This window comes from Elgaria multicarinata, chromosome 8, assembly GCF_023053635.1.
Source record: "Elgaria multicarinata webbii isolate HBS135686 ecotype San Diego chromosome 8, rElgMul1.1.pri, whole genome shotgun sequence".
NCBI lineage: Eukaryota > Metazoa > Chordata > Lepidosauria > Squamata > Anguidae > Elgaria > Elgaria multicarinata.
The window spans coordinates 114396462-114423172 of NC_086178.1; the positions used below are offsets into that span (position 1 = coordinate 114396462).

Consider the following 26711-nt stretch of genomic DNA (forward strand, 5'->3'; position numbering starts at 1 on the left):
AAATGCTGAGTGTTTACCATATTTAGGGGCCCTTAGAATTCATAATTCCCAGCTCCACTTTCCTGCGTTTCCAACTGTGACATGCAGATTAGATGGCTAGCTTGCCTTGAAGCCATAGCTGGCCAAGCTTTTGAACCCATGCCTCCCAGATCTACCTTTCACACTTTATCCATTATCCTGGGGGTGGGGTGGCTTTTCTTAGGGTCATTTATTTCCTGTGCAAAATTGAAATTTTAGTATCTTAACACAAAGCATTACTTGGTGTAGAACCTGGATGTCTTTTCTCGTAGAGTATGAGCAGCCGTCTTGTTTCCATTACTCACTGGGTTTCCTCCGTTGGTTGGATCTTTTAAACTGCAGTTCTGTGCATAGCTACTCAGATGTAAGCCACATTGAGTTCAATGAGATTTACGCCCAGGTCAGTGTGTATAGGACTATAGCCTTAGTGTCTCTGGCGGCTCTGTTCATCTCTTTTGCCATCTCTCTCTGTACAGGGCCTGTCGCAAATGATGTTCTGAGTTTGTGTGCAGTGCAGCAATAACCCCCAGAACAGAACTATCAGTGGAACATGATTGATCAATTGAATTCCATAGCGGCTGAAAAATGTGGGATTAAGTAGTGTATTATACGCACAATGAGTTGAGGCATGATGTTCATTTCAAGTTCATTTTGCCGGCCCTCTGCCACCAGATCAGGCAATCAATAGGGGCAGCAGATATCATATATCACCTCTCTCCGTACTAGGGAGAGCACCATAATCTCTCGCAAATTTAGAGTGACAGATTTGTCAAGATCTGAAGGGACCTGAATAAATGAAGGGAAAGAGAAGCTTACAGTGGCTTGAGAAAGCTCAGGTTTCAGTGCCTACAAACAAAGTCACAGTGTACACATGCACATTTATACACAGGCATGAATGCACTACGTGGAATGTAGATACAAAGGTGGCCTGCTGGGCAGATTGCATTAATTAGATTACAGTTCAGTTTGCACTGCCCAGAATGGAGATGATTTAAGACTCAGGTTTCAAAGCTTTTAGGGACAATATTACAAAGAAAAGGTACACACTTAAGTTTTACTTATTTATCTCCAGTGCATTTGAGTTGCACAGAACCCTTGGTGGATAGGAAGGGATAAGATGAAAACCCAGAAAGAAAACTGATGTTGTGATGCAGTCATTGGCCTGGAGTCATTTTTAGGTGCCAAGGCAATGGTGAACATCATATATGGAGAGTGCTTTGATGTAGAAAATACATGTAAATGGTGTGTAGATCTTCATGTCTTAGGGTAATTGGAGTTTTGCGCTTAATGCTATCTGGGTAGAAAAACTATCACATTTAGCTGAACCTACCACAAAGTTGGAGATTGAACCTGACTCGTAGTTGCTACGTTCAAATTCCATACTCAGCCTATTGGATCCCAACTGTTATAGTTTTTAATCTTTCTTGGGTTGTTGTTGTTGTTGTTTTTTAAAATGAGATCTGTGGATCACAGGGGATGGATGGGTGGAGCATTAACTGGACTAGATGGACCCTTCGTCTGATCCACTGTGACTCTTCTTCTATTCTTAAAACTAGTGTGAAGAATTGGCTGGGCAGGGACAAGGACAGATTAGTTAGTATGTATTAAAGAATTAGGCTTCTCAGCCATTTTCTATTTTGATCCAATATATTTTTGAGATATATATTTGAGCCAATATATTTTGAATCCTCCAAAGACAGACAGAAAATTATTTATTTTTGGTGCAGTAGCTTTCTGGCCCATAGGATAAACAGGCATGGACTTACTAATAAATATATTCTACATGATAGTTACAAGTACTAAGTACCACCACTTTGTTCTTAGTGCTGGTAACTAGGGAGGGTGAGTCCTTGCATAAAGAGCAGGCTTTGTCTTTTATGTTTCCCTATATTGCTACTTGCTGTCCTTCAACAACATTGCTACCTGCTGCCCTTGGACTTCCTTCCAGGTGGACCTAGCCATCCCTCTTTTACATCCTGTCCTCCCCTTCCTTCCCCACACTCCCCCTCTCTGCTTCCATAGTCTCACAGCTGCTCTCTCCAGCCTCCTGTGTTGATCTTGCCTGAATATGTGTTTGTATATATGTTCTTTACTCAGCTCTCTAGGCCATACACTCCCCCACCTTTTTATCTCTTCCTGCCTCACATAAGCATACAGCAGAGGTGGTGCAATAAATGTGAGCCACTCTGAGTTCATGGGATGGGATGGGATGGGATGGGATATGCATTTTAATACATTGATTTAATTCAATGTGTCCTGTCTATTTATATTAATCCTCTGGGGAGAAAGGAGGAGGGTCTGCAGATTTAGACAGAAGCTAGTGACTTTCCAGTGCACATGGCAATCAATTGTTTCTTCAGGCCTGCACACAGGGGAAGGGACACAGTTGTGGGAGGCTAAGGGGGGGGAGTTCCCCAAATTCAGCATTGTTGTCGCCCTCTCTGTTTTCAGACAGTGCATTTTGCACTTGTTCTAGTGAAGTGGGATGCTTTATGGTAGAGAAAGAAGAATGTCAAACAGACTTCGGAAGCTGGAAAGTTATATAGATAATTTCCTCTCACTGTATAGATTACAAAAAATCGTGCTTGTCAAATAAACTTCGTCTCCATCCTTCCACTCTCCCCACTAAATTTATTTTTAGAACACCATCCTTGCTGCTTCCCTTGTTTTCCTTCAGGTTAGGAACAGGCTGGGTAATGAGACATCTTAGACAGGTACCTGACTTGCCCCCAAATTCCCCTGACCTATCCATCCCAGAGTCTCTTGATTTTCAGCCTCCTTTCTTTCTTTTCTTTCAGTTGCTGCTTCTGTCAACGAAAGCCTAAGATTGGCCATTTTGCATAGTCTAGGAGGGAAAGTATATTGCAGTTAGCACAGAGGTAACTGGGGGTGGTGATGGTGGTGGTGGTGGTATTTCTCCTGTTGTCCAGCACCCTCAGTGTACCTCAGTGTGTTGGCTCTAGGTTTTGCTTGTGGACGGAGTGGGCCTGGTGCTATTCCTTTGCTTGCTGATCCCTCTGAGCTCACTGTATAATTGCTCCTCCCAGGTCATAGCTCACTCGGAGGAAGCCAGTGGACAGGCAGTAGCATTGTTGCGAAAATCTGCCTGGGCCCAGGAGGTCAGCGGACACCCCCATGTCCGGCCCTCGAGGGCTCAGGCGGACCCACCTGGCGCGAGGAGGGATCCGCGCCGAAGTGCTCACGAGCCTTCTAGAGCACTCCCGGTGCATTAATGGCGGCTGCCATTAACACAGCAGGGAGAAATATGCAAGTTCCCCAAGGCTGGGGAAATTGCGTATTTTCTCCCTCCACTATAATGACATCGTGAGTTTCTCCCACAACCAACACCAATGGTGGCCTTAAATGCCCCATTGAGGCCCCTATCGGCAGGACACACATACACACTTTCCCCAAGACTGGGGAAATGGCATATTTTCTCCCTCCGCTCTAATGGCGGCTGCATTAAGAAGGCCTTTAAGCCCCCAACTGGCGCAGGAGCGGGATGGCAAAGCACTTTCCAGGGCCTCTGGGAAGTGCGCATCCCCCCCCCCCCCAACCAGGGCAGCCTTTCCCAGAAAGGCCATAGAAAGTGTGCTTTGCCAAGGGCTCAGGAGTCTCATGCAGCCTCCCCAGCATTCGGCAAAGGTTGGTGCAGCCCAACTCATTGAAGTGGGGCTGCGTAAGCATCGGGGTGGGACCTGGCTGAGCTCCCAAAGACTAACAGGCAGCAATAGTGAGGAAACTCAGCAAGGCCAAGAGGCCTCAACTATTGGCAGTAGACAAGTGATGCCTGCAAAGGGAATTTCTAACCTTTAACTTGCAGAAGTGCCCCTTCCCCCACCCCTTCCTCTGCCTATGCCTGCTATGTGCCAAATGCAAATTCCTCAATGGAGAAAGAATAAAAGTTCAAAGCCCATGTGGGTAAACCATGACCAATGAAATGTATACTCCCTAGCGACACTGACCAATAGAATGCTGACCCACTGTTAGAAGCTAATGAAACTGACCAGTGAAATACTAACCCACTTTTTGAAACCAAAGACTGTATACATATGTGTGTGAAACGTATTGAAAGGTGTGTTTGATTTGTGGTCTGTCACCTGGCATCCCTTTGCTGCAGCTCAGGAAATAAAGATTAAGTGGCATCCTCCCTCCTGGTGTGCTTAATTGGGTAAAAGCGGGCCGGGCACAGGCCCTCCAGTCCTCTTGGGGGACAACACCTTAGCCACCTGTGCCCACCCCTTGCTCTTCCCATTCTGCAGAAGACAGCAAGAGGACTGGGTGTGCAGGAATGGTAGTGAGGAGGGCAATTTAGGATAGCAATAGCACATAGCATAAGGGCCACCTATTGCGCCAGAAGAGCAGTTCATTGCTTCCTGCAGGACTAATCCCCGGGACAAAAGTTCCATTCATCCAGTGAACTGCCTCCCTCGGTATATCTCCTACCACTTTTTACTGGCGATAGGGTCACATGTGTTTGTGTGTGTTATTGATTTTATAAAGCACCTAAAAACAGAAACAGAACTGGCATCTTGCCAAGATTGAAAGTGGACAGTCCTGTAGATACATGTCAGGACAGCTGGGGAGACTGACATTTTTGTGGCCAACTATGAAAACTATGGGCTGTTTTTTTATATAGCTTCTTGATGATTATGCCGAGCTTTTCCAAAGTTCAAACAATGAGCCTAGTCTTCTTAGGTGGGATTTGGCAAACGTTAGAGTAAGACATGTGCTTGCATCTCTCCCATGTGAATCATTGGGAGTTTTAGATCATGCCCATTATTCCTTCCATCACTTCTAATGTTGTAAAGTTTGCAGTGTGATTTAGAGTGACTAGAAGTCATGGATTTGGGGCTCTTGGGGGGTCAGTGACCCCAATCGCCCTCACTTTGAGCTCCATCGGATGGCGGGAAATCCCGCTTCCCTACCATTGTTTCATTGCTGCTTTTGTTGCTCATTACGCCCTCTTTTGAAAGAGGAGGTAAACAATGTGGTCATGGCCCAGTCAGTCAGCTCTTCTGATCATGCTTCTTCTCCAGCACGCAGCAGGAGAGAGCAGCAACTTCCCTCTTAATTTTGAATCGGACTTAGTGGGGTGTTTTGTTGTGACGTGAAGAAGGCAAGAAGGGGCAGGAGGCAGGCAGGCAGATGATGTCGTGAGAAGGACCAGCAAAAATCCGTGAGTGCCCAGCAACGAGCGTGCAATAAAACACTCATCTGATGGAGCTCTTTGGCGTAATCTACACCAAGCAGGATATTGCACTATGAAAGCGGTATGAAAGTGGTATATAAAAGGCAGGAGCCCCACCAAGTAGGATATAGTGGTATAAAAGCAGTATGAAAGTGGTATATAAAAGGCAGGAGCCACACCAAGCAGGGATCTAGCAGTATGAAAGCGGTATATGGTCTGTGTCAATGGGCCCCAACAGTTGTCAGTGCACTTCAATACCACTATAAAGCAGTAGTGTGGCTCCTGCCTTTTATATACCGCTTTCATAGTGCAATATCTTGCTTGGTGTAGATTAGGCCTTTGTCTCTGTGAAAATGAGATGGGGAAGGAAAGGTGAATTCCAGCAAATAGTTCCACGCTTTCCCCTCCTTCCCTCCCTCCCCCAACATAAGGGTGTCAAGAAAGGGAAAGAGGCTGCATGCTTGTACTAATCAATATGTAATATTGTCCATGGTCTTACAAGTGATATTGTATTACGTTACTGTATATAATGCAGTATTGATTATATCATATTGTATAATCACATATAAACTGACATGTAGATCAGTCAGGAGGGAAGTGGCACTATAGATAGGTCACAACAGAGAAGTAAGCTTGAGGTAGTAACTCTAATTTGCCCCCCCCCCCAAGAGTTTTCTTGGAAAAGGGAAGATTTGTAATCAACAGATCCTGTCCGCCTTAGGAATAGAATGGAAGATTTTTCAATAATGCAACAAACCTAATTATTTGGTGGCTCTGTTACCTCCTGACTGTGATGTTGGTGCTTATTTTTAAACTTCTGCCTTCCAGCAGCACGTAATTTAAAACTTATTGGCAATGCAAAACTACATAATTTAAAACTATTTGCATATACAAATGCAACACAAAATTGAGCTGTCCCTACTCCACCCCATTTGATAGGACTACCATATTTCTCTGGTATGGGGTGAAGATAGCATATTATACCTTGAGATCCTAGCCAGGTATAGGGCAAGTGGAGGTGGGATTTATAACAAAGAATGTCTGCCCTGGGGCAGAGTACAGTGGAGATTAACTCAGAGAGCGCAGCCCTTTGTGTTCTGGAGGTATCACCTGGAGGGCTCATCTTGCAATGTATGACCTTGAGAATCTAATCTGACACAAGGTGTGCATTTTTGTCACAACACAGCGTTTAACCCAACTTGTGGACTAGCTGGACTGCACAAGTGTGCATGTGGGGCACCGAGTGGGATCACACCTAGAGTCTAGCACATCTGCCTTTTTGTAATTTTTATAGTTTGGCCAGTGGCCTGGAACTTGGAGCTGAAGTCCACCCGCCCCCGTAGCCCAGACCCCCACCCCCCCATGGCCATCTAGAGTAGCAGTGGCATCACTACCTGGACTACCTGCAGCACTACTTGCTGCAGCAACATTCCTTCTTCTTTTTTCTTTTCTTTTCTTTTTAAAAACCATATTAGATTTAACTGGGCATGTACATTATTATTATTATTATTATTATTACTACTATTATTATTATTTTCTACACCAAAACAATGCTTATTTGTAAGTGAATGTGTTTAGCACCAGGATAGCAGAAGCAAACTCCATTTTATTCCTGTAGTCATGATCGTGTCAAGAGTCTAACGCGCAAAACTGCATAGGCTCAGACTTTTTCTTTTCTTTTAATTAGGTTTGGCAAACAGTTTTGTTTTGTTTCTTTACTCTATCATAACTGGAGCTTAGAAGCAGGTATGAATCATGGTGGGGAAGGGAGAAATGTAATTCTTAATTGTGTGCTTCACAAGTAATATATACATGGCTACCTAAAGCACACAACCCCACACACTGCATAAGACCATTAACTCCAGGGCCTAAAATTACATGGCCTAAAATTACACCACTGATTGTGGCTTGTTGGATGACACGGTACAAGAGCTGCTACTTGGGGGCAAAAAACCAGCCCAGGCAAGGCACAATGCTGGAAACACCAAGGTGCCATCTCATGTTTTAGTGAACAGGCACAAATTGTGCAGGCATTCTCTACTATATTAATTATCCTGCATTGTTCCATGCCTCCTCCTTTTTTTGGTAGGTGGTGTAGATTTGGTAATATTTAAGAGCAGGAATCAGCAGAATTGGAACTCATCACTAAGCTCCGATTCTCCACAATCCCGATGTTGGCTTCAAACTCCAAATGAAATATCGTCCCCAGAAGAGGCATTTTATTGTGAAGAGTGAACTTGGTTTTTAAGCCACAGTGTTTATCTCTAAAAGTGGAGAACAGCATAACCCCTTGGGAGGTGGGTCTGGATGGGAAACCAGTGTCCACTAATTCCCAGACCCTCTTGCCAAGAGAACTGAAGAGGAGCCATCAGGTGTTTTTAGCAAGAGGCAAGCCTCACTAATGCCCTGTTATCTCTTCCTGTGTCTCACAGAAGTATCCGAGGGCTCGGTCCCCAACGGCGATTCCCAGAGCAGTGTGGATAGTTTGCGGAAGCACCTTCGTGCCGACACTTTTACACAACAGCAGCTGGAAGCTTTAGATCGAGTCTTCGAGCGTCCTTCTTACCCTGATGTCTTTCAGGCATCAGATCACATCAAATCTGAGCAGGTGTGGACCCAGCCCTGGGGGAAAGAAGCTTGTGGGATACATGCAGCTACAGAAGACAACAGCTGGTTCACTCTTTCACTTGCCTTACTTTCTTGGTGGATCTACATTACACACTTTAAACTGGTTTAACAGTCACCCCTTCTTTCCAGGGAACTGTAGTTGTATGAGGGGGACAGACTCTTAACAGGATTCTCCACACCCTCACTACACTACAATTCCCAGATTCTTTGGGGCATGCCATGACTGTTAAACTGGCATAAAATGCAGATGAGTTTGTAATGTAAATGAACCCTCTGTTGTCAAGGCATGTGCAAAAACATGTCCACTTTTACATGTCCACCATCCTACGTGACCTACTTTTCAAGTTAACTTCCACACTCTTTGAAAGTTTGCACAACCACAGACAAAAGCTCCTTGGAGTCCACATGCATATTTGGGCAAGTCCACATTTCCCTATACATCATTTGCTTCCCCAGTTGTCCACACAAATTTCTGCAGAATCTGCCTGCATCTGCGCACTACACATCCATCTAGAGTTCTTCAGAAGTTATTGTGCTTTACGATGTATTGCATATTCTGTACCTTCCTTCTGGGGATTAGTTTTATCCATGCTTACTTTCACAAGCAGACATGCATGCTGTTTTCCCAGTAATATTTATACACATTAATGCACTTTTGCAGATAATGTTGAAAGCATCCTACAATTTGTGTCCATACATGCATCACTTTAGGGATGCGCAGACTTAATGCAACCCTCTGCAGGCAAACAAAGCCACCTGCATTCACTATTTGGTACTTCTACACACATATACCTTCCATTTGATTATTTCATTGCTTGAAAATGCACCCAAAAAAGTACACATGCATGAAAACATGTGCTGTAGGGTTGCTATAAAGGAGGTAGTGGCCTGTTCTTTACCTGGGACCCCCAAAGGGAGGACATCGTTGAATATTCGGTTATCCAGATCCTGTTAACATTACTCAAGACATCAGTGTAATCTTTGTTAACATGATTAGCATCAGAGTTCATTCCCATCCCCAAGCAGAAGTTCCAAATTTTTGTGAACCGCCCAGAGAGCTTCAGCTATTGGGTGGTATAAAAATGTAATAAATAAATAAATAAATAAATAAATAAATAAATAGCTGTTTTCAGCTTGAGTCCTAGAGCCATATCATTTGCACAGAGCTTCATAGAGATATGGTCAAAAAGCTGGTCCTTTAAGTGGAGATTTTATTTTATTTTATTCATATACCACCCTTCAATGGGTGATTCCAGGGCATTTAACAAAGAAAGAGATATAAAAAGACAACAATCAAATGTTTATTATGAAACCATTACATAAGTCCTTGAGTTTGTGGTCAAAATTATCCTATATGTAGAATTATTTCTTATATTTTTATCCTGCTTTTCTGGCAACAATTGGCTGTTATATAATTTGTACCACAGGGGCCCTAAATTCACATGGTGTTCCTATGCATAATAATAAAGCAATTCTTTTACTTGGAGTAGAGGTTGTAAGAAGGAGAGTTGATTTAAAGACAGACTTTAGACAAGAAGGGCTGAGGAGCTGTAGTCTGCAATTCTTTGCACACTTACCTGGGAGTAAGCTCCATTATAAATAATGGGCAATTACTTCTGAATAAACATGGATAGGATTGCACGGTTCATCACTGACTAAAGAAGCCCCTGAGATTTAACAACTCCAGTTTACATGGAATTCTTTTGCTGAGTTTTCTGACAGCAAACCTGACTGAAAGGAATTCCTTGTGTTTTCCTCAAACTATTGAATGATGACGCTCTGCTCAGAGACAGGATACAAGCCAAGGCGGAAGTAGGTCTGACACAGTTCAGCAGCACCTTTCACCCCGCCCCCTCCTCTTTCTGTTCAGCCCAGGAAAGGGGAGCGATGAGCCCTGATGCAGAATGCATTGGGTGTTTTCCCATTGCTTGACGTCAAGGCCAGTCTAAGCCAGGCCCTTTCCTTCAGCATGTTCTGCCTCCCCTGACTTGCCTTTTATCCCCAAAGCTGCTTGTCTTTAGCACAAAGATCAAAAGTCTTTTAAAACCACCCCAAGCGGTTAACCAACAATAGTAGTGAAGGGGAGGTTGGCTTTGGGTTTCTGCTATCCCTGAGTCCCTGAGTTTATTACAATGAATAACCTTTATTTACTTTCATTAGACTATTAAACACCAGCACAGTCATTCTTCCCCCAGAAACTCTGAATGGGGCCCATAAAGCAAATCCAAAGCCTAATTGAGTTCATTTTAATTTCTCTCCGATCACAGCGAATTACTCCGGTGATAAATCAGGGGGCAGCCTCACCCCCAGCAGAAAGCCTAATTTGCAGCTAATTACAAAACTGATTTCTACAGGAAGATCAATACAAGAAGGAATTGGAAATGACTAGGCAATCGCGGCTGGCCAGGGAGTGTGGCAGGAGGAAGGCAGCTCACAGGGAGCTGGCATGGGAAGCCGGGACAGGGGGGGGGAAACAAAGCAAAAAGAGCAGAAAATCAGTTTTAATTTAACGTAATATTAATCAGAACAACTTTTCCTGCTTTTTTGTAGTCTCTCCGGTTCCTGTGTCTGGTTTGGAGGCTGCCACAATAAAAAGGCAATTACCAGTGTCTTTTGGACAGGACACCCTTTCAGATGCAATGAGTTTTTCTCCTCCCACCCTTCTGTTAGCCATGTGGCCTGCCCCCACCCCAATTTCATACCCCAATGCACAAGGGTTTGGAGAAGCAAGAGGGAACACCAAAGAATGGGCTGTGAGGAGAAACTGCCCGGCAATCCAACACCCGCCTTCTCACAAAGCCAATACCCCAGAGAACTTTTTCGGTCTGAAGCTGAACCTTCATCCACTGTCTGCAGTCACCCTTCATTCTGCAGAGAGAATGATCAAGTGTGCTGCATCTTTCTTTGAAAGATTGAGGCAGACTGGCCCAATCAAACCTCCCACACTCCCCACCTCTTGTATCCCTTGGTCACTGGAAAACCTCCATTTTGCAGTGTCTGCTCTGCTGATAAACCCAGTAGAATCTGGCTAATGAGGGAAGGCAATTGTATTCATAGGAAAGACGGGGTCACTGGCCAAAACTTGCTCTTCATCCGCTTTATTTTTCTTCTTTGCTCCCATCTGTGCAGGGACTACATTGCACCTCTTCACCACCACCCCCCATCTGCCCATTGTTCTCTTCCTTCCAGCCCATCAATTAGAGAGCTTTCTTTTCTCTCCTCCCTAGGGTAATGAGTACTCCCTCCCAGCTCTGACCCCTGGTCTTGATGAAGTCAAGTCAAGTCTATCCACCTCTGCTAACCCAGACCTGGGGAACAACGTGTCAGGACCCCAGACATACCCCGTAGTGACTGGTAAGTTACATGCCCAGAGGCCAGAGGCTAAGCCTTTCCTTTTGTCATTATTCCACTTCTACTTTATCCTGAAAACACAGCATGTTCCCAAAACATAAAGCATGAGAAAGAATCCCTGAAAGAGAGAGAACAAGTGGATACAAAACACGGACGAGGGCAACATTGGCATCATGGACTCCCAGGCTTAACCAGTTCTCAGATTTATTTATTTGATTCATTTCCACCCTGCCCTTTGGCCTGGACCAAGTCCACAAGTTGGCTCACAGAATAAATAAATAATAATTAAAATGCCAAATGAAACCATCTGAACACCTTAAAAGCAACGTTAAAATCACAATGAAACCATCAACAATAAAATCAGGCAACCAGCACAGAGCTAAAACACCCCCAAACCACAGCTCATACAGAAGGCCTTCCAAAACCAGATCTAACTTTGGACCAGAAGGCAGCTGCAGTCTAACAAGCCTCCCTTGGGAAAGAACTTCAAGGACAAGTTCTGTGATAGAGAAAGGCCTATTCTTCGTAGCTACCAGCCATGTTTCAGATGATCAGGGAATTTGGAGCAGCATCTAATTTGATCTAAGTATATTAGGGAGATGGGGGCCATATTGGAGTACATGCTCCCAGGGGTGTCCTGCTCTTATGCCATTTATGCATTAAAAAGGGAAGAACCAACACCTTGAATTTTGCCCAGAAAATAACTGGTACCAGAGAAGTTCTTTTAACACAGTTATGATGTGCAATTAATGGCCACTGTCAGTCAATGACCTGAGCAACCCATTTTATTCTGGCTGCGACTTCAAGGGCAACCTTACTGAACACTAGTCCAAAAACAAAGTTATCAGTGCATGAATGATAATGGCCAAGTCAATGCTCCCAAGGAGAGAATGCAGATGGCAATGCAGATGCAGCTGGTAAATGGCACTCTGGACCATAGATGCACATGGACATCCAGATGTAAACCTGGTTCCAGGGGCACTTCCATGTTGCATGAAATGGGACCCTACCCACAACAGGCAAACCACCCATTCCCAGGTCAGTAGGGCTCACCACCGTCAACATGTCTATCTTGATTGGACTGAGTTAACCTTGTTCACCCCCATACAGACCATTACCCACTACAGATTTCAGGTGCAGCTTTTATTTTGCAATCACCCTTCCTCATGTTAGAGGGGTCCAGACAGCACTGTCCTCCATTTATTACTCTCCCATTTTACCCACTGTTTCTTCCAATTTTTTATTTACAAAAAAAAAAGTCTATTAATGAGGACAAGATGGACTAGCTCCAAGCCATCCATCTAGAAGCACCTTTTGATTCAAGGAATCCTCCTCACCTGGATCATACTTGGGAGTCATCAGCATGCTGATAGCACCTCATTCTAAATCTCATAGTGGTTTCATGTTGACTAGGTGTATCGAAGGGGTGGGTTAGGAGTGGGATTTCCTGCATACTTGGGTCTTATTATGCATTGGGGCAGGAGCCAAATGTATACTTTACTAATGACACCCAGCCCTTTAACCTTGTGGGTGTTACACCTCAGATTGCCTCCTGCCATCTCAAGCCATATAGCTTTATAGCCAAAGTCCTTCTCTTATAGGCAAGCAACCAAAAGGCTCAGTATCTCCTGTTAAAAAGTGGCAAATATTATAGTGTGAGGCAGAAGAAAGCCTTTTGCTATAACAGGGCAAAGCCTCAGGTAACACATTGCTCTAATAGCTCCATTACTAGCAGGTCCATCCTAGTGGGGAAATGACCAACACCACTCATCTTGTGGACTTGAAAAAAGATGGTCTGTGGTTTATATGGGGATCATTTCCCATATTGTAATGTAAAGTTACTGGCACACTTCCATGAATCAGTGTTTTGTCTGTTAAAGGTGAATGCAAATGGCCCGCTTAATCAAGATTTTCTGCCATGTGATGCAAACATTTTGTGACTTTTTTTCTGTCATGCATTATTATGTGTTAGGGATAATGTTAGAGGTGTTAGCAAACACATTCCTGCATTTCTCACGTGGATCTGTGGTCATCTGTATTGGCGATCATGCTGGTAATATTGAGTGGAGAGGTTATTCCCCTGAGCCTACAGAGTTTCATGTCTAGAGCTTTTTTTTAAGGAATGATTTTTCTTCCCTGATTTTTCTCCTTCTTTTCAGATATCATAATACGATGTCTTGTTTAAATATACCTGCAGTTTTTGTGGGGCATTTTGGTTTTGGTTTTAGTTCATTTATGTTTTGGCTTGTTTGAGGGTTTTGTTTTTCTTCTTTATTGATAAACTCTACTTTGATATTTCATAGTTCATCGGTTGTGGGAACTTGATTGTTTTTAATGTATGAAGTGAACCTGCCTACCACCACCCCGCCCCATGATTTTATGCTGCAGGGATAGTGTACATGTGCACCTGACAGAGGTGATAGCCCTACTCCATGAAGGCAATTGCATATATTTAGAAACCAACGCAAGCAACATTTTTAATGTAAGCAAATTTTTAGGAAAGCAAGAACAAGTTAAGTCATGTTCTTCAGGAGAAAAAAGGAGGAAGAATAGGACGTAATAACAAAAATGCATGGAAGAATGGGTAGAACAATTAGGGCTGGAGCAACAGTAATCAGAATAATTTGAAACTAGCCATGGTAATGCGTACCGGTGTATTTCAGCACAGGGGCCCAACGTATGGGTTGAGTTCCAGCCTCCAGTAGGTTGTTTTGTTTTGTTCTGTGAAGAGAACAGCCCCCAGCAGCCTGTGATGGAAGGTTAGGAGGGGATTGGTGTTAGGAGAGCACAATTAGCGATATGTCTACTGGACTCCATGGGGCTTACTTCTGAGTAAACACATAGAGAATCAATGTTGCTATGATCCAGTCTTTTCCCCCTTCCCCCACAAACAGGAGGAAGATAAAGCATGCAGGACCTTACTTAGGAGTAAGCTCATGCGGGACTTTTTTCCAAGTAAACATGCATAAGACAAAATCTGGCCAATAAAATTCAGGGGGCAAATAACTATGTATTTTGTTGGTCCAAGGTTATTCTAATTCTGCGTAGGATTGGTGTGTGGGGTTTGCAGTAGCAAGGACAGGGTACATGTGAATTGGCTCACATCGATGAATGTTGCGCTTTGTATATGTTTTGAATTCTGTCCATATCACTTTCTAGTCCTTTAGACTAGAAACTCTTGTCCTTAGTGATTCCCATCTGTGAAATAGGCAAATTGTTTTCCAGAATGCCTTCACACTTAATTTCTTTAAACATAAAAACTGTAGCTGTGTTCGACTAGCTGAGTTTTACACTTCCTGTTCTGTGCTCCTGGGCTCATCTACACCAAGCAGGATATTCCACTATGAAAGCAGTATATAAAAGGCAGGAGCCACACTACTACTTTATAGTGGTATTGAAGTGCACTGACAACTGTTGGGGCCCATTGACACATTCCATATACTGCTTTCATACCACTTTCATAGTGTTATATCCTGCTTGGTATAGATGGGTCAATGGGCCCCAACAGTTGTCAGTGCACTTCAATACCGCTATAAAGCAGTAGTGTGGCTCCTGCCTTTTATATACTGCTTTCATAGTGGAATGTTCTGCTTGGTGTAGACGACCCCTTTGACACAACTAGAGTCTGGATTGTGTGAGGATAATCATAGAATCATAGAGTTGGAAGGGACTTTGGAGGTCATCTAGTCCAATCCCCTGCTCCATGCAGGATCTGCAATTCAGGGTGTAACTACAGCATCCTTGATGGATGGCCACCTAGTCTCTGCTTAAATGCCTCCAGCAAAGGGGAGAACCCCAGCTAATGCCTAGCTAAAATCTGCTTCCCTGCAATTTCCACCCATAGATAAAAGTCCTGCAATTGCTCCATCTTCTGCATGAAGCCCTTTGGATATTTAAGACCACTATCATGTCTCCCCTTAATCTTCTTTTCTCCAGGCTAAATGTATCACTGCAATATACTCTGGGTGCGGCTGCCGTCTTGCACAAATTGAAGACCATTGCTTTAGCACACTTTTAAGAAATAGGCAAATTTTCCACTTAGTAAGTTGGTTGTCTGCATAAATAGGGCTTTGCGGTGCCTTGCATAAGTATTCAAACCCCCGCCCTTTGAGTTGTCCACATTTTGTTGTGTTACAACCTGGAATTAAAATGGATTAATTGGTACGTTTACCATTTTATTTACACAACATACTTAACATTTTGAATGTGAAAAATATTTTTTATTGTGGCACAAAAGTTAATTAAACTGGCATTTATTGGTAGCATAAGTATTCACTCCTCTGAGTCAATATTTGTTAGAAGCACCTTTGGCAGCAATTATAGCTCAGACTCTTTTTGGGTAAGTCTCTACCAGCTTTGTGCATCTGGATCCTGCAATGTTTGCCCATTCTTCTTGGCAAAATTGCTCGAGCTCTGTCAGGTTGGATGGGGACCATTGGTGAACAGCAATTTTCAAGTCTTGCCACAGATTCTCCATGGGATTGAGGTCTTGGCTTTGACTGGGCCATTCTAAGACATTCAGTTCTGTTTTTTAAAGCACTCCAGTGTAACTTTGACTGTGTGTTTAGGGGGTCATTGTCCTGCTGGAAGGTGAACCTCTGCTGCAGTCCCAGGTCCCTTGCAGACTAAACAGGTCATTGTCCCCGTCCCCGCACCCAGAGCTGCTCTGTATTTGGCTCCATCCATCTTGCCCTCAATCCTGACCAGCTTCCCAGTCCCTGCTGCTGAAAGGGATCCCCACAATCACGCTGCTACTGCCCCCGCCATGCTTGACCGTGGGGATGGTGTTCTCAGGGCGATGAGCACTTTTGGCTTTGTGCCATACATAGTGTTTTGCTCTAAGGCCAAAAAGTTCGATTTTGGTCTCATCAGATCAGAGAACCTTTTTCCACATGCTTGCTGTATCTCCAACATGCCTTTTGGCAAAATCCAAACAGGGTTTGATGTGGTATTTGTTTCAGCAAAGGCTTTCTTCTCGCATAAAGCCCAGCTTTGTGGAGCGTCCAGATAATGGTTTCCACGGTTTCTCCCATCTCAGCTGTGGATCTCTCCAGCTCCTTCAGAGTTATCATTGGCCTCTTGGTTGCTGCTTTGACTAATGCCTGCCCTGCCCGGTCACCGAGTTTTGGTGGACAGCCCTCTCTAGGCAGTCATGGTTGTGCCATATTCTTGGGATATTTTTTTTTATAACCCACCCCTGATTGGTGCTTCTCCAGAACTTTATCCTGGACTTGTTTTGATAGTTCCTTGGTCTTCATGATGCTGTTTGTTTAGATATGCTCTCCAACAAACTCTGGGGCCTTCCAGAAACAGGTGTATCTTATCTGAGATCACGAGCTCCATCACACCTACTTTTCCCCACGATTTCAGTCCACGGTTTCCCCCTCCGTTTACTTAGCAAGGCTAGCACTGGGCACTTTCACGTCTGTGCATTGTTGTGCTATTTCAGCTGATGTATCACTACTGTAAAATATATAATTATTTTATTTCAGCGCAAATACAATAGTACAGCACCCTGAAACTGCGCAATTACGGTGAAACAACACACTATGCTTTCTCCTATGATCATATTAAAGAATATAAGTGAAGAGAAAGTATTACAATTAGTTTTTGGAGAACTTTGTGGTCAATGTTGGCATGGCAACGGGAAGCTGACATTGTTCTGGTCAGGAAACCTAGATGTTCTTACTCAGGAGTAAGAACCATAGAGTTGAATGAGACTGAGTCCCAGGCATGGGCTGCAGCAGCCTTGCTCACCTCCTCTGCAGGGTGTTTGGGCCCTCTCTCTCCCTCCCCCTTCACTGCTGAGCAGTTGAGAACCTCCCCTTTTGTCAGAAAGACCACCCTTCGACACACACACCCCAACAAAAAACAGGATGGCCCAATAAAGCATAAGGACAACAATACACAGGACGGAGGAGCGGCTTTATTCTGGACAGAGGGGAAAAACCTGGACTTCCCCTACTCCCAAATAAGAAGGAAAAGGGAGGGAAAGAGGTGAGATGAGCGCAGGACACGGGCGATGCCCTGTGAGTCCCGCGCTGCAAAAACACATACCAGGTATGGCAAGAGTACGCTAAATCTCTGTTGTGAAGGTCTCTATTCAACTAATTATGTGACTTCTGAAGGCAGTTGGTTGCACCAGAGCTTATTTAGGGGTGTTCACAGCACAGGGGGTAAATATGCAATCAAGACCTCTTAATTTTGTATTTGTAGTTTGTTTTGTAAAACATGTAGATTCTTTCCCACTTCAACATTATGTACTATTTGTGTAGATCGGTGAGAGGAAATCCTAATTAACTCCATTTTAATTCCAGGTTGTGGACAAGTCAAAGGTGTGTGTGTAAATACTTATACGAGGCACTGTATATGACAACAACATAACCTTGTACGTGGCTCTGTAGCTAATAGCCGGATGTCCCAGCAAGCACCCTAGCTGCTGCATTCTGCACAAGCTGCAGCTTCTGAACCCTGGCTTTCTCCCCTTATCTCGCGGGGCTTTTTCCGCCAAAGGAATGGAGAACTTTACTTCTCCCTTCACTGGAGGAAGTGCAGGGGCGTTCCAGCGGCCATTTGGTTCACCCTCTTGCCCCTCCTCACAATTTCCTTCTCTCACAGTGCAGAAAAACTCCCCCCTCCCACTTTCCTTCATGACTGTGGTGTATAATTAATAAGGGTATTTTATTATTTGTGTGAAAGCTCCAGGGAAACCCAGAAAGGTGTGCAAGGCAGGAGAACAGGATCTATGCTAGTGAAAGAGGAGCTTCATCTTTCCCCTTGAAGGCAAGAGGACAGGAAAGGTCCTCCAGAACCTGGGAGGCAGGCCTCTCTCTCTCTCTCTCTCTCTCTCTCTCTCTCACACACACACACACACACACACACACACACACACACACACACACACACCCCTACCTCTGGGAATGGGGCGGGGGGGAGATTCTCTCAAGACCCAGGGAACAAAAGTAACGAGGGCAGGAGTAGTTGCTGTTTCAAGACACTTTGTAGGCAGTTACTTCACTGTTAGCCTAGGGCTGCTTCCTCCTCTGAACTAGGATGCAAAGAAGAGGACTCACTGTAGATGCTTCCCTTCTGCGAATCTTAGCCTATTCAGTAGATGTCAGCCCACAACTGAACAGGCAAATCACCAGGAGGTTAGAGTACCAGCTGGGGAAGGTGGACCAGGTGGGCATTGTTCCCCTACCTCTCACCCCCCAGTATCAAAAGGCAGGCAGCTCCTCTTTGCTTTTCCCCACACCTGAAATCTTCATTGGAAGCTCTTCTTTAGGCACCCACAAGAGCTCTTTTTCAGTAGTAGCATCCATGTTGTGGAACTCCCTCCCTAGGCCTGCTCGCCTGGCACCTTCATTATTCTTTTTCAGGTGCCAGGTGAAGTCCACCCTGTTCTCTCTGGCTTTAATGCATTTTATTGCTTTTTATGGTGTCTGCTCCCCCTTTTTCATTGTTTGATAGTTTTAAAGATTCCAGGTAACTGCACTGCAGTATGAGACATAATCCAGTGCTTTGCATTTTGTTGATGAGTAGGTAGGCGGTGGTCTCATATTGTGCAGCGCTTAGTTATTTATTATTTCCATTCTATCTGTTTACAAATCACCACATCATTCTTGTTAAACTCATCTCCCTCCTCCACCCTTTCCTTCCACTCCCCTTCCCTTGTGTGCCTTGCTTATAGTTTGTGAGACTGAGACAGGGCCGCTGACTCATTTCGATTTAATTTATGTACAGTACCTGTCACCAGCACTAGTACTTTAATACCGGCACTGTATTAAAGTTTTGATTGTGAGCCACTTTGTGAGACAATATTTTTCTGAAAAGTGGGATAAAAATATGATAAATTATTGTGTAAGATGTACAGATAATAGTAGTATTCACTCATTCCTTTGCACATGGATGAATATGTGAGCGGTCCTACTATCTGTCCCTTTCATAGCATGTGTACTATATGCACTTATGCTGTGTCTTCAATTTGCAGGGTTCCCAATTTACACAGAGAGCCTACGCACATACAATTTGTACATGTTCACAGCTTCAAGTGAATGTGTACACATCCAGGGTGGGGTCAGCAGGGGATCCTGCTGACCCCACCACCCTTTCATTTGTACATGGTTGAATGAGTGAATAGTCCTATTAAGTGGTGTATATATTCCGATCAAGTTGCTTTAAAACAAAAGAACCTTCCACAATTGAAAGAGTTAACTCTTTGTCTTATAACCTTCTTGTACTGATAATTTATCACAGCTTTTCCTCACATGTTTAGAGACCTTGCAAAAACTTCCATAGCAACTAATTGGTTTTAACATTTGTAATATGGAGGTACTATTTATTTATTACATTTCTCACTGTCAAATAGCTGAAGTACTAGTTGGGATGCTATGCCCATATCTGGCAAGTTTGTAATAAATCTTCCTATCAAGTCCATGGCAAGCTTCTACAAGTGTAGATAAGCATATATTATGGTTGAGTAAGTTAGGCTGATTCCCTGGTCATTGAGGATTGTTCTGTGCAGACACTCCTGCAAGCAACAGGTCTAGGGCCTGAAAAGAATCCTGGGATTAAAGAAGATAGATTTACATAAAGTCTTAGTATTTTAATCTCCTCCCAATAAATTAGCCTGTGGTCTGCTCATGGATTGAGCCCTTTACAAGGTACGAATCTCCTTTACAAGGTACAAATCTCCTGCTGACCCCACCCTGGATGTGTACACATTCACCTGAAGCTGTGAACATGTACAAATTGTATGTACGTAGGCTCTCTGTGTAAATTGGGAACCCTGCAAATTGAAGACACAGCATAAGTGCATATAGTACACATTGGGTTGTACCATTTTACTTCACTGCGGTGGGATTCTCAGATGCCCCTGCACAAGCTCTGCTGAAAAATGAAGGCACATGGGCACAGCAGCACTGTTCAAGCTTCTGTGTGTGCTGGGTGCAATTTGAATGACCACCACCCAGGTGTGGATTGTTGTGTCATCCAAACACAAGTGGCATGACTTGGGAGGGTTAAAGAACCCTCAAATAAACCATGGGCTGTTGTTGGGTTATTTGAGGGTTGTTTACCCTTTCAACAAGTGATGCCGTCTGAGTTTGGATGACACAAGCTGTGTCCAAGCAGTGATGATTCAGATTGCATCCAGCATACTGTGGCTTGTTTAACACACAGAGATCATTGTGTACACACACACACACACACACACACACACACCCTTGCAGGGTTGGACAATTATTTATTCTGGTAGCAGCTTCTTTCCCTCCTCTTCACATCCATACACTTCACTCACTATGAAAAGCAAAAGCTTTTTTTATTGAAAAATTTGACTTGTTTTTAAAATAAGCACTTTTACAGACAAGTTAGATCCAGACTTAATCATGCTTACAACAGACGCACTGGAATCCATGGGACAAGTCCCATGGATTTCAGTGACTGTACTCTGTACATTGTACAGTCACTCTGTACTCTGTACTATGTCTGGATCCAACCCTTTGTCTAGCGCCTGTTATACTAAGAATTGCTTTTCAAAATCATGTTAAGTATATCAACATCTAAAAACTGAAATGTAATGAAATTAAAATTTTTAGTAAAGAAAGAGGATTATAATCCAATTTTCAAAATGAAAATTTTGTATCATTTTTGGTTTGGGGAGTGTTTGTGTGTGTGAAAATCACTGAAAACCAAAAGATTGGGGTGGGTTCCTAACAACTAAAGCATGTCCTTTAAGTTTCCATTTGATATTAGGCTGGGATTTGGCCACAAAACTTGGCTATTAGCACAGAAAGTAGAACTTTATTCAGAGTCCTAAGAAGCTTGATGTTGTTATTTTTTAAGAAGCAGCACTTCTTAGTTATCATAACTTTCTCTCACGCCTACTTCCCACAAAAATGAATATAAAAGATGTCAAATTTTGCCATGATTTGAAAACTATTCCAGTGTTCTTCCAAGAACCCTTTGGGGCTTTATAGGAATTGTACAGCGTGTTGTTAATGCTACCAGGGAGGAGATTCTTGGGGTTTTGTGTTCAGGTATCTGATACAGTGACACAAACTGTCAGGAGAGCAAGTCTGGTTCACTGGGCTTAATGAGAGGTTATTGACTTCTTTCAACCTCCACCTTCGCTGTGTTCTTGAGAAAGTCAGTGGCTCTCAGACCTAGGAAAGGCACAATACATTGTCTAAATAAAAATGAAATAGCCATTTGTGTGGTTCTAGTGAATAAGCATGAATCAGGAATCTGTAGTAGTAATAGTAGTAGTACTAGTAGTGGATGCAAGTCTGTCTGTCTATCCATTTGTCAGTGTCATAGCACCAAGACTGCAAAACCTACAGTAGACACTTGGAAACATGGCATGCATACTAAGGGGACCCTAGAGGTATGCACCTCAGGTTTATTTTGTTTTTAAAATACATTTATTTTAATTAATTTTAATGTATCCATGTGGCCAAAGCTTGAAATAACTTCTTCACTCACTACAGGCAGACTTCTCTAAACAGTATATTGCTTTGCAGTCAATACAGTTTGAAGCCAGGCGAGATTAGTAGTTATAGTTACTACTAGTAGTAGTTATTAATAGTAGAGACAGTTATATGGCCTCTCATTTCCCCCTGCTGTCCCTCAGAGGAATGGGTAGATCCCTCCTTCAGGGAGCTATGGGGTGCACCATGGGGCTATGCTTAATCAGGTATGACTTCATTCAGACGGGGGGTGGGGGCACAATGTGTCCAACTCTGACAGCAGTGTTAAGTTTGATTGAAGGCTTCGCTCATGCAAAGCTGGGTCCCGTCGGTAGTGTTGTAATAGTACTAAATGGCCAAATTCTGTAGTTGTATTAACAGAACTATTGTGTCCCAAATACAATATGGTTGGTGGAGCTGCTATACAAGCATGCTTTTTCCTTTAGAAGTCGTAAAGAAAAGGCTGGAAGGGCACCTATGAGCAATGCTGGTTGGACCAGATAACTCAGTGGACCTCCTTGTATGCTGTGTCATCTGATGGCAGGCTCAGAAAAGAGGTCTCTCTCTATCTGGCTTCTCCCTAAGGAGCCTCCACAATGATCCAGAGAGCAGGACAGAAAGGAGGACATATTTCTACTCATCTCTTACCTTGGTGAAATCAGTCTGCTATCTGAAAGCAATGTTGGAAGTATAAATCCATCTTACTACTTGTGTCTTACTCTATGCATCTGTATGCCGCCCTGAGATCTTAACGATATAGGGCAGGATACAAATGTTTTAAATAAATAAATGCTATGTACATATATTGTCTCCCTGGTCCATATTACATTTTAGTCACATGAGTTACTGGCAGGTTCTCGCCCACCTCATTTTGTTAATTTGTGTCGTGGCAGAGGTGCTGATTCATAGGCAGGGTGGCAGACAGAGCACTTTCATGGATTCTGATGAGCAGCAGTAGTTTGGGATGTAGCACATGAGCCAAGGGGGATGGCGGAAGAAGAGGATGTAGTCTCTTGCCAAAGAACCCCTAAGCTGGAGCAGATGTGCGTCTCTTTCCCCCACCCCACTGCCCTGGAACAGTCCCAGCCCCACTCGGGAACACTCCTGGCTGATCCATCTGGTTCCACAAGTAAGAAAAGTTCATTTCAAACCCAGCTTGATGTTCCCAGGCGGCAGTTTAACACTAACATCTCAATCTGTATGCCGCTTTTCAATCAGGCACAGAGTAACAAAAAAGCAGGAACCATTAACATTCAGAGTTGTGTGCCAGCAATAATGAGAGGAAATGCAAAGGCTGGAAATTAAGAATGCACACGCAGAGGTGTGTGGAATGATCGGGAGGGGAAGGATTGAGGATGATTTTGCTACAGTTAGGCCAGGATCCAGGGCTTGGATTAATGGTGTCATTATCCAAGAAAAGGCTGCAGATAATGCTCATTCTTAAAAATGTCTTTGCTGGCAATTAAATGGCTGCAGCTATTGATTGTTATTGACTTTATGTCCCCCCAATTTACATAATCTGTTAAAGATGAATGATTCATGATGTGTTTATTATGGGGATGGGAAGAGTTGTTTTTGGCAGAGGTGGGGGAGGGATTGACAAGGCAGGAGAATGTTTGTGATATCCCAACCTACCAAGGCCAAGAGCTAGAGGATTTTCAGGCAGACAGGAAATCGCCTTCTCTTACTGTCTCTCTGCTTCCTGGTTCTCTTCTGCAGTAGGGACAAGCAGAATCACATGGGGAAGAAAGGGGAAGAAAGCAACGACCACGTGGCCTGCTCTGTATAGTGGGACAGCACCCTCTAGTGGGCATTTTATAGCACAACTTCTGCACACAGCAGGAAATAGCGGCAAATATTGCTATAGCTTAGAAGAGTCGGGTTTTGGGGGGTCTTATTTTGTCACGGAAAAAAGTGCAGAAGGAATGGGAGATGCGACTTCTACTGTTACTTTCTACTGTTAGTTTTACCCTACCCTGTGCCTGCTTACCCTACCCTGTACCTGTTTGCATTCTCTTCCCCTCCTTATTGTTTTACTATGATTTTATTAGATTGTAAGCCTATGCGGCAGGGTCTTGCTATTTACTGTTTTACTCTGTACAGCACCATGTACACTGATGGTGCTATATAAATAAATAAATAAATAAATAAATAAATAAATAATAATAATGCGCAGGAGAATTACTGCGTCGTCAAAATGACCTGCAAGCATCCATGAGGAGGCTTTGGGGAACGGAAGGGAGCCTGCTCCTATGAACCCACCACATTGAGCTTCTTCAGATGAGCATTTTATAGCATGCTCGTGAGTGGTCCCTTACAGATGTTCGCAGGTCATTTTGACCATGCAGTGTTCCTCAAACTTCCCATTGAAACTTTGTGATGTATTTCCTGAAGAACGGTGCAAATCTAACTACTAAACCATAAATAGAGTATTATTTCATTCTTACAAGCAGGCTTTATATCTCTCTGACTCACTGTATGTATTTTGCATGCTTTCCTTTTTTAACTATAGAGGAAATGTCTTTATAAAGTGTTACCATACAGGGTCTATCTTATGAACAGAACCATACAGTTTGAGGTTAACAGCGTAATCCTGTATATGTCTACTCAGAAGTAAGTTTCATTGAGTTCAATGGGGCTTACTCCCAGGACAATGGTTATAGGATTGCAACATAAATATTGGAATACAAGCAGTTGCACACTGGACAATTTTGTCTAAAAATGAAATACCCATTGCTGAAAGGTCAAAGCAAGACTTGGTCATTACTGGACGATTTATTTTCATCAGGTGAAAATGAAATGCCTATGTTTGGTATGTACATTGCCAATACTCATATTTGGGAAATGATCAGATTGGTTCTTCATTTCCATAGAAAAGCCTCCTTTAACTCAATTTATTTAGTAGAGGTGTTGATTGACTTTAAAGATTAACTGTATGACTAACATGTTTATATCCAGATTACTTAATGTTAACTTAGTTGTTATTTAAGAGAAACCTAACATTTACCATTTTAAAAAATCCATTTTTTAAAAAAATCCACATTTTTCAAAAAGATAATAATAGCTATTTCTATTCAGTCCTTCTATATTCTCCTCAACTCCTTTGCCTTGTATGGCCGAGCTTCAACACTACATAAGCACAGAACAACAGTCCTTATCCAGCCTGTAACTTTAGTCAGAGAAACAGAAACAGAACATTCAAGAAGCAAGAGAGGGTATTTAGACTGGACAGAGCCATTTTCATGAGATAAAACTTTAAGTATAGTTAGCATGTTCATGATGAGACTTAATTGTAATTTGTAACTATGTTATTTTTATATAAGAGACAATTTTAGTATTTTATTTATGTTTTTTAAAAAACAAAATTTTATTAAAAAGCACACATCTATTTTCATCTATTCAGGTGGTAATATTCAGGTGATACTGTAGGGTTCCCATAGTGCAACCTTGCTGGGGACTGTGGGAATTCCAAGAAAAAGACTGGACTAAGAAACCGATGTCTGGGGCAAAAAAGAGCAGGCTTGTCCCTTCATCTGGCCTCATTTGAAATTCTCTAGAATTGAAAAGATATGCAAAGAAGATTGTGCTTCATAAGGTAGAATTCCAAAGGTGGTTACCAAAACAATATGTTTGAGAGGTCAATTACATTTTGTGCAAGGAATTCATATAATGAAACAGACAAAAAAACGTGCATACTGACAGAGGAGAGTCTACATGGTTGTCAGGTTAATCTGAAGAAGACTAAGATGAAGAAGCATGACACTGTAGATAATATAGGTAGTCCTCAGGTAAATTCAGGCCGATAGCCATAAATGTAGGTGTAGTTTGGCTTAAGGATACATGGTGTTCTCATAAGACACAATGAAGAGCAGAGCAGCTGGCCCAGCTGAACTAGAAGCTAGAAAAGGAAGCCAGCTCCCAGAGAGCGAGTGATCAGAGTAAGCAAACAGGAGTTTGACAGGGGGAGTTCAGCAGGGCAGGTCAAGGGGGAGGTCTCTAAGGTAAAAAAAAAGAAAAGAAAAAACCCAAAAACACACAAAACAAAAACACCAACAAAAAAACAAAGAAAAAAATCTTTTTCTTCTCTTAAGACATACTCATATAATTGTGCACCTTCAGAGAGGACAGGACAAAGCATAGGCAATTCCACTATAAGAAACAAAACAGAAATAGACAATATGGACAGAAAGGAGTCCCTAGCGGTAGTTACCTACAAAGTGTGTGCAATGTTCATGATCCTGCCTGAGATCGACATGGCATACACCTGCAACAAGTGCAAGCTGGTGGCACCATTGGAAGAAGAAGCGAGATGACTTGAGCAGCGAGTGTCCACCCTCCAAGGAATAAGAGAAGACGAGGAGTTCTTAGACAGAATGGTGGTACTGCAACAGCAACAAGAAGCTCAAGAGATTGAAGAGCAACAGCAAGCTGAAGCAGAAGTGGAGTATTATTATTATTATTATTATTATTATTATTATTATTTATTTATATAGCACCATCAATGTACATGGTGCTGTACAGAGTAAAACAGTAAATAGAGTATGCTGAGGGGAGGAAAGCCAATGAAGAGGGAATTCCATGGAAAAGAGTGACAGTTAGGAGCAGAAGAACTAAAAGGCATTCTGCACTGGTGGAACCATTAGAATTAAGCAACTGCTTTCAGCTACTGGAGGATGAGACTGGAGGACAGTTTGCAGAGGAAGAATTACAGGAGACACCGTGCAACAGTGAACAAGAGGCAGAAGGTTGGTTGACCAAGAAGAAGAGAAGAGTAGTCATTGTGGGAGACTCCCTGCTGTGTGGGATTGAAACCCAAGTATGTCGTGAAGACCCATGGACTCGCCCAGTATGTTGTCTCCCTGGAGCACAGATAAGAGATGTGACTGAAGGGTTACCAAAGCTCATAAAGCCCACAGACACATATCCTTTTCTTCTCATTCATGTGGGAACAAATGATGTTGCCAAGTGGAGCTACAAAGAAATCATGTCAGACTTTGAATCTCTGGGAAGGAAACTGAAGAACTTTGGGGCCCAGGTAGTTTTCTCATCCACCTTCC

General features: G+C 43.1%; 1 protein-coding gene across 2 annotated transcripts in view; it reads left to right on the forward strand.

Annotated features, from left to right (window-relative positions):
* The window catches only part of PAX2 (paired box 2), a 211185-nt gene that overhangs the window by 142476 nt on the left and 41998 nt on the right, over positions 1-26711 (forward strand). For both annotated transcript variants that reach the window (XM_063133210.1, XM_063133209.1), the window contains 2 exons: positions 7642-7817; positions 11065-11191. In XM_063133210.1, the coding sequence (XP_062989280.1) occupies positions 7642-7817; positions 11065-11191 (303 nt within the window). The remainder of the gene's footprint in view (positions 1-7641; positions 7818-11064; positions 11192-26711) is intronic.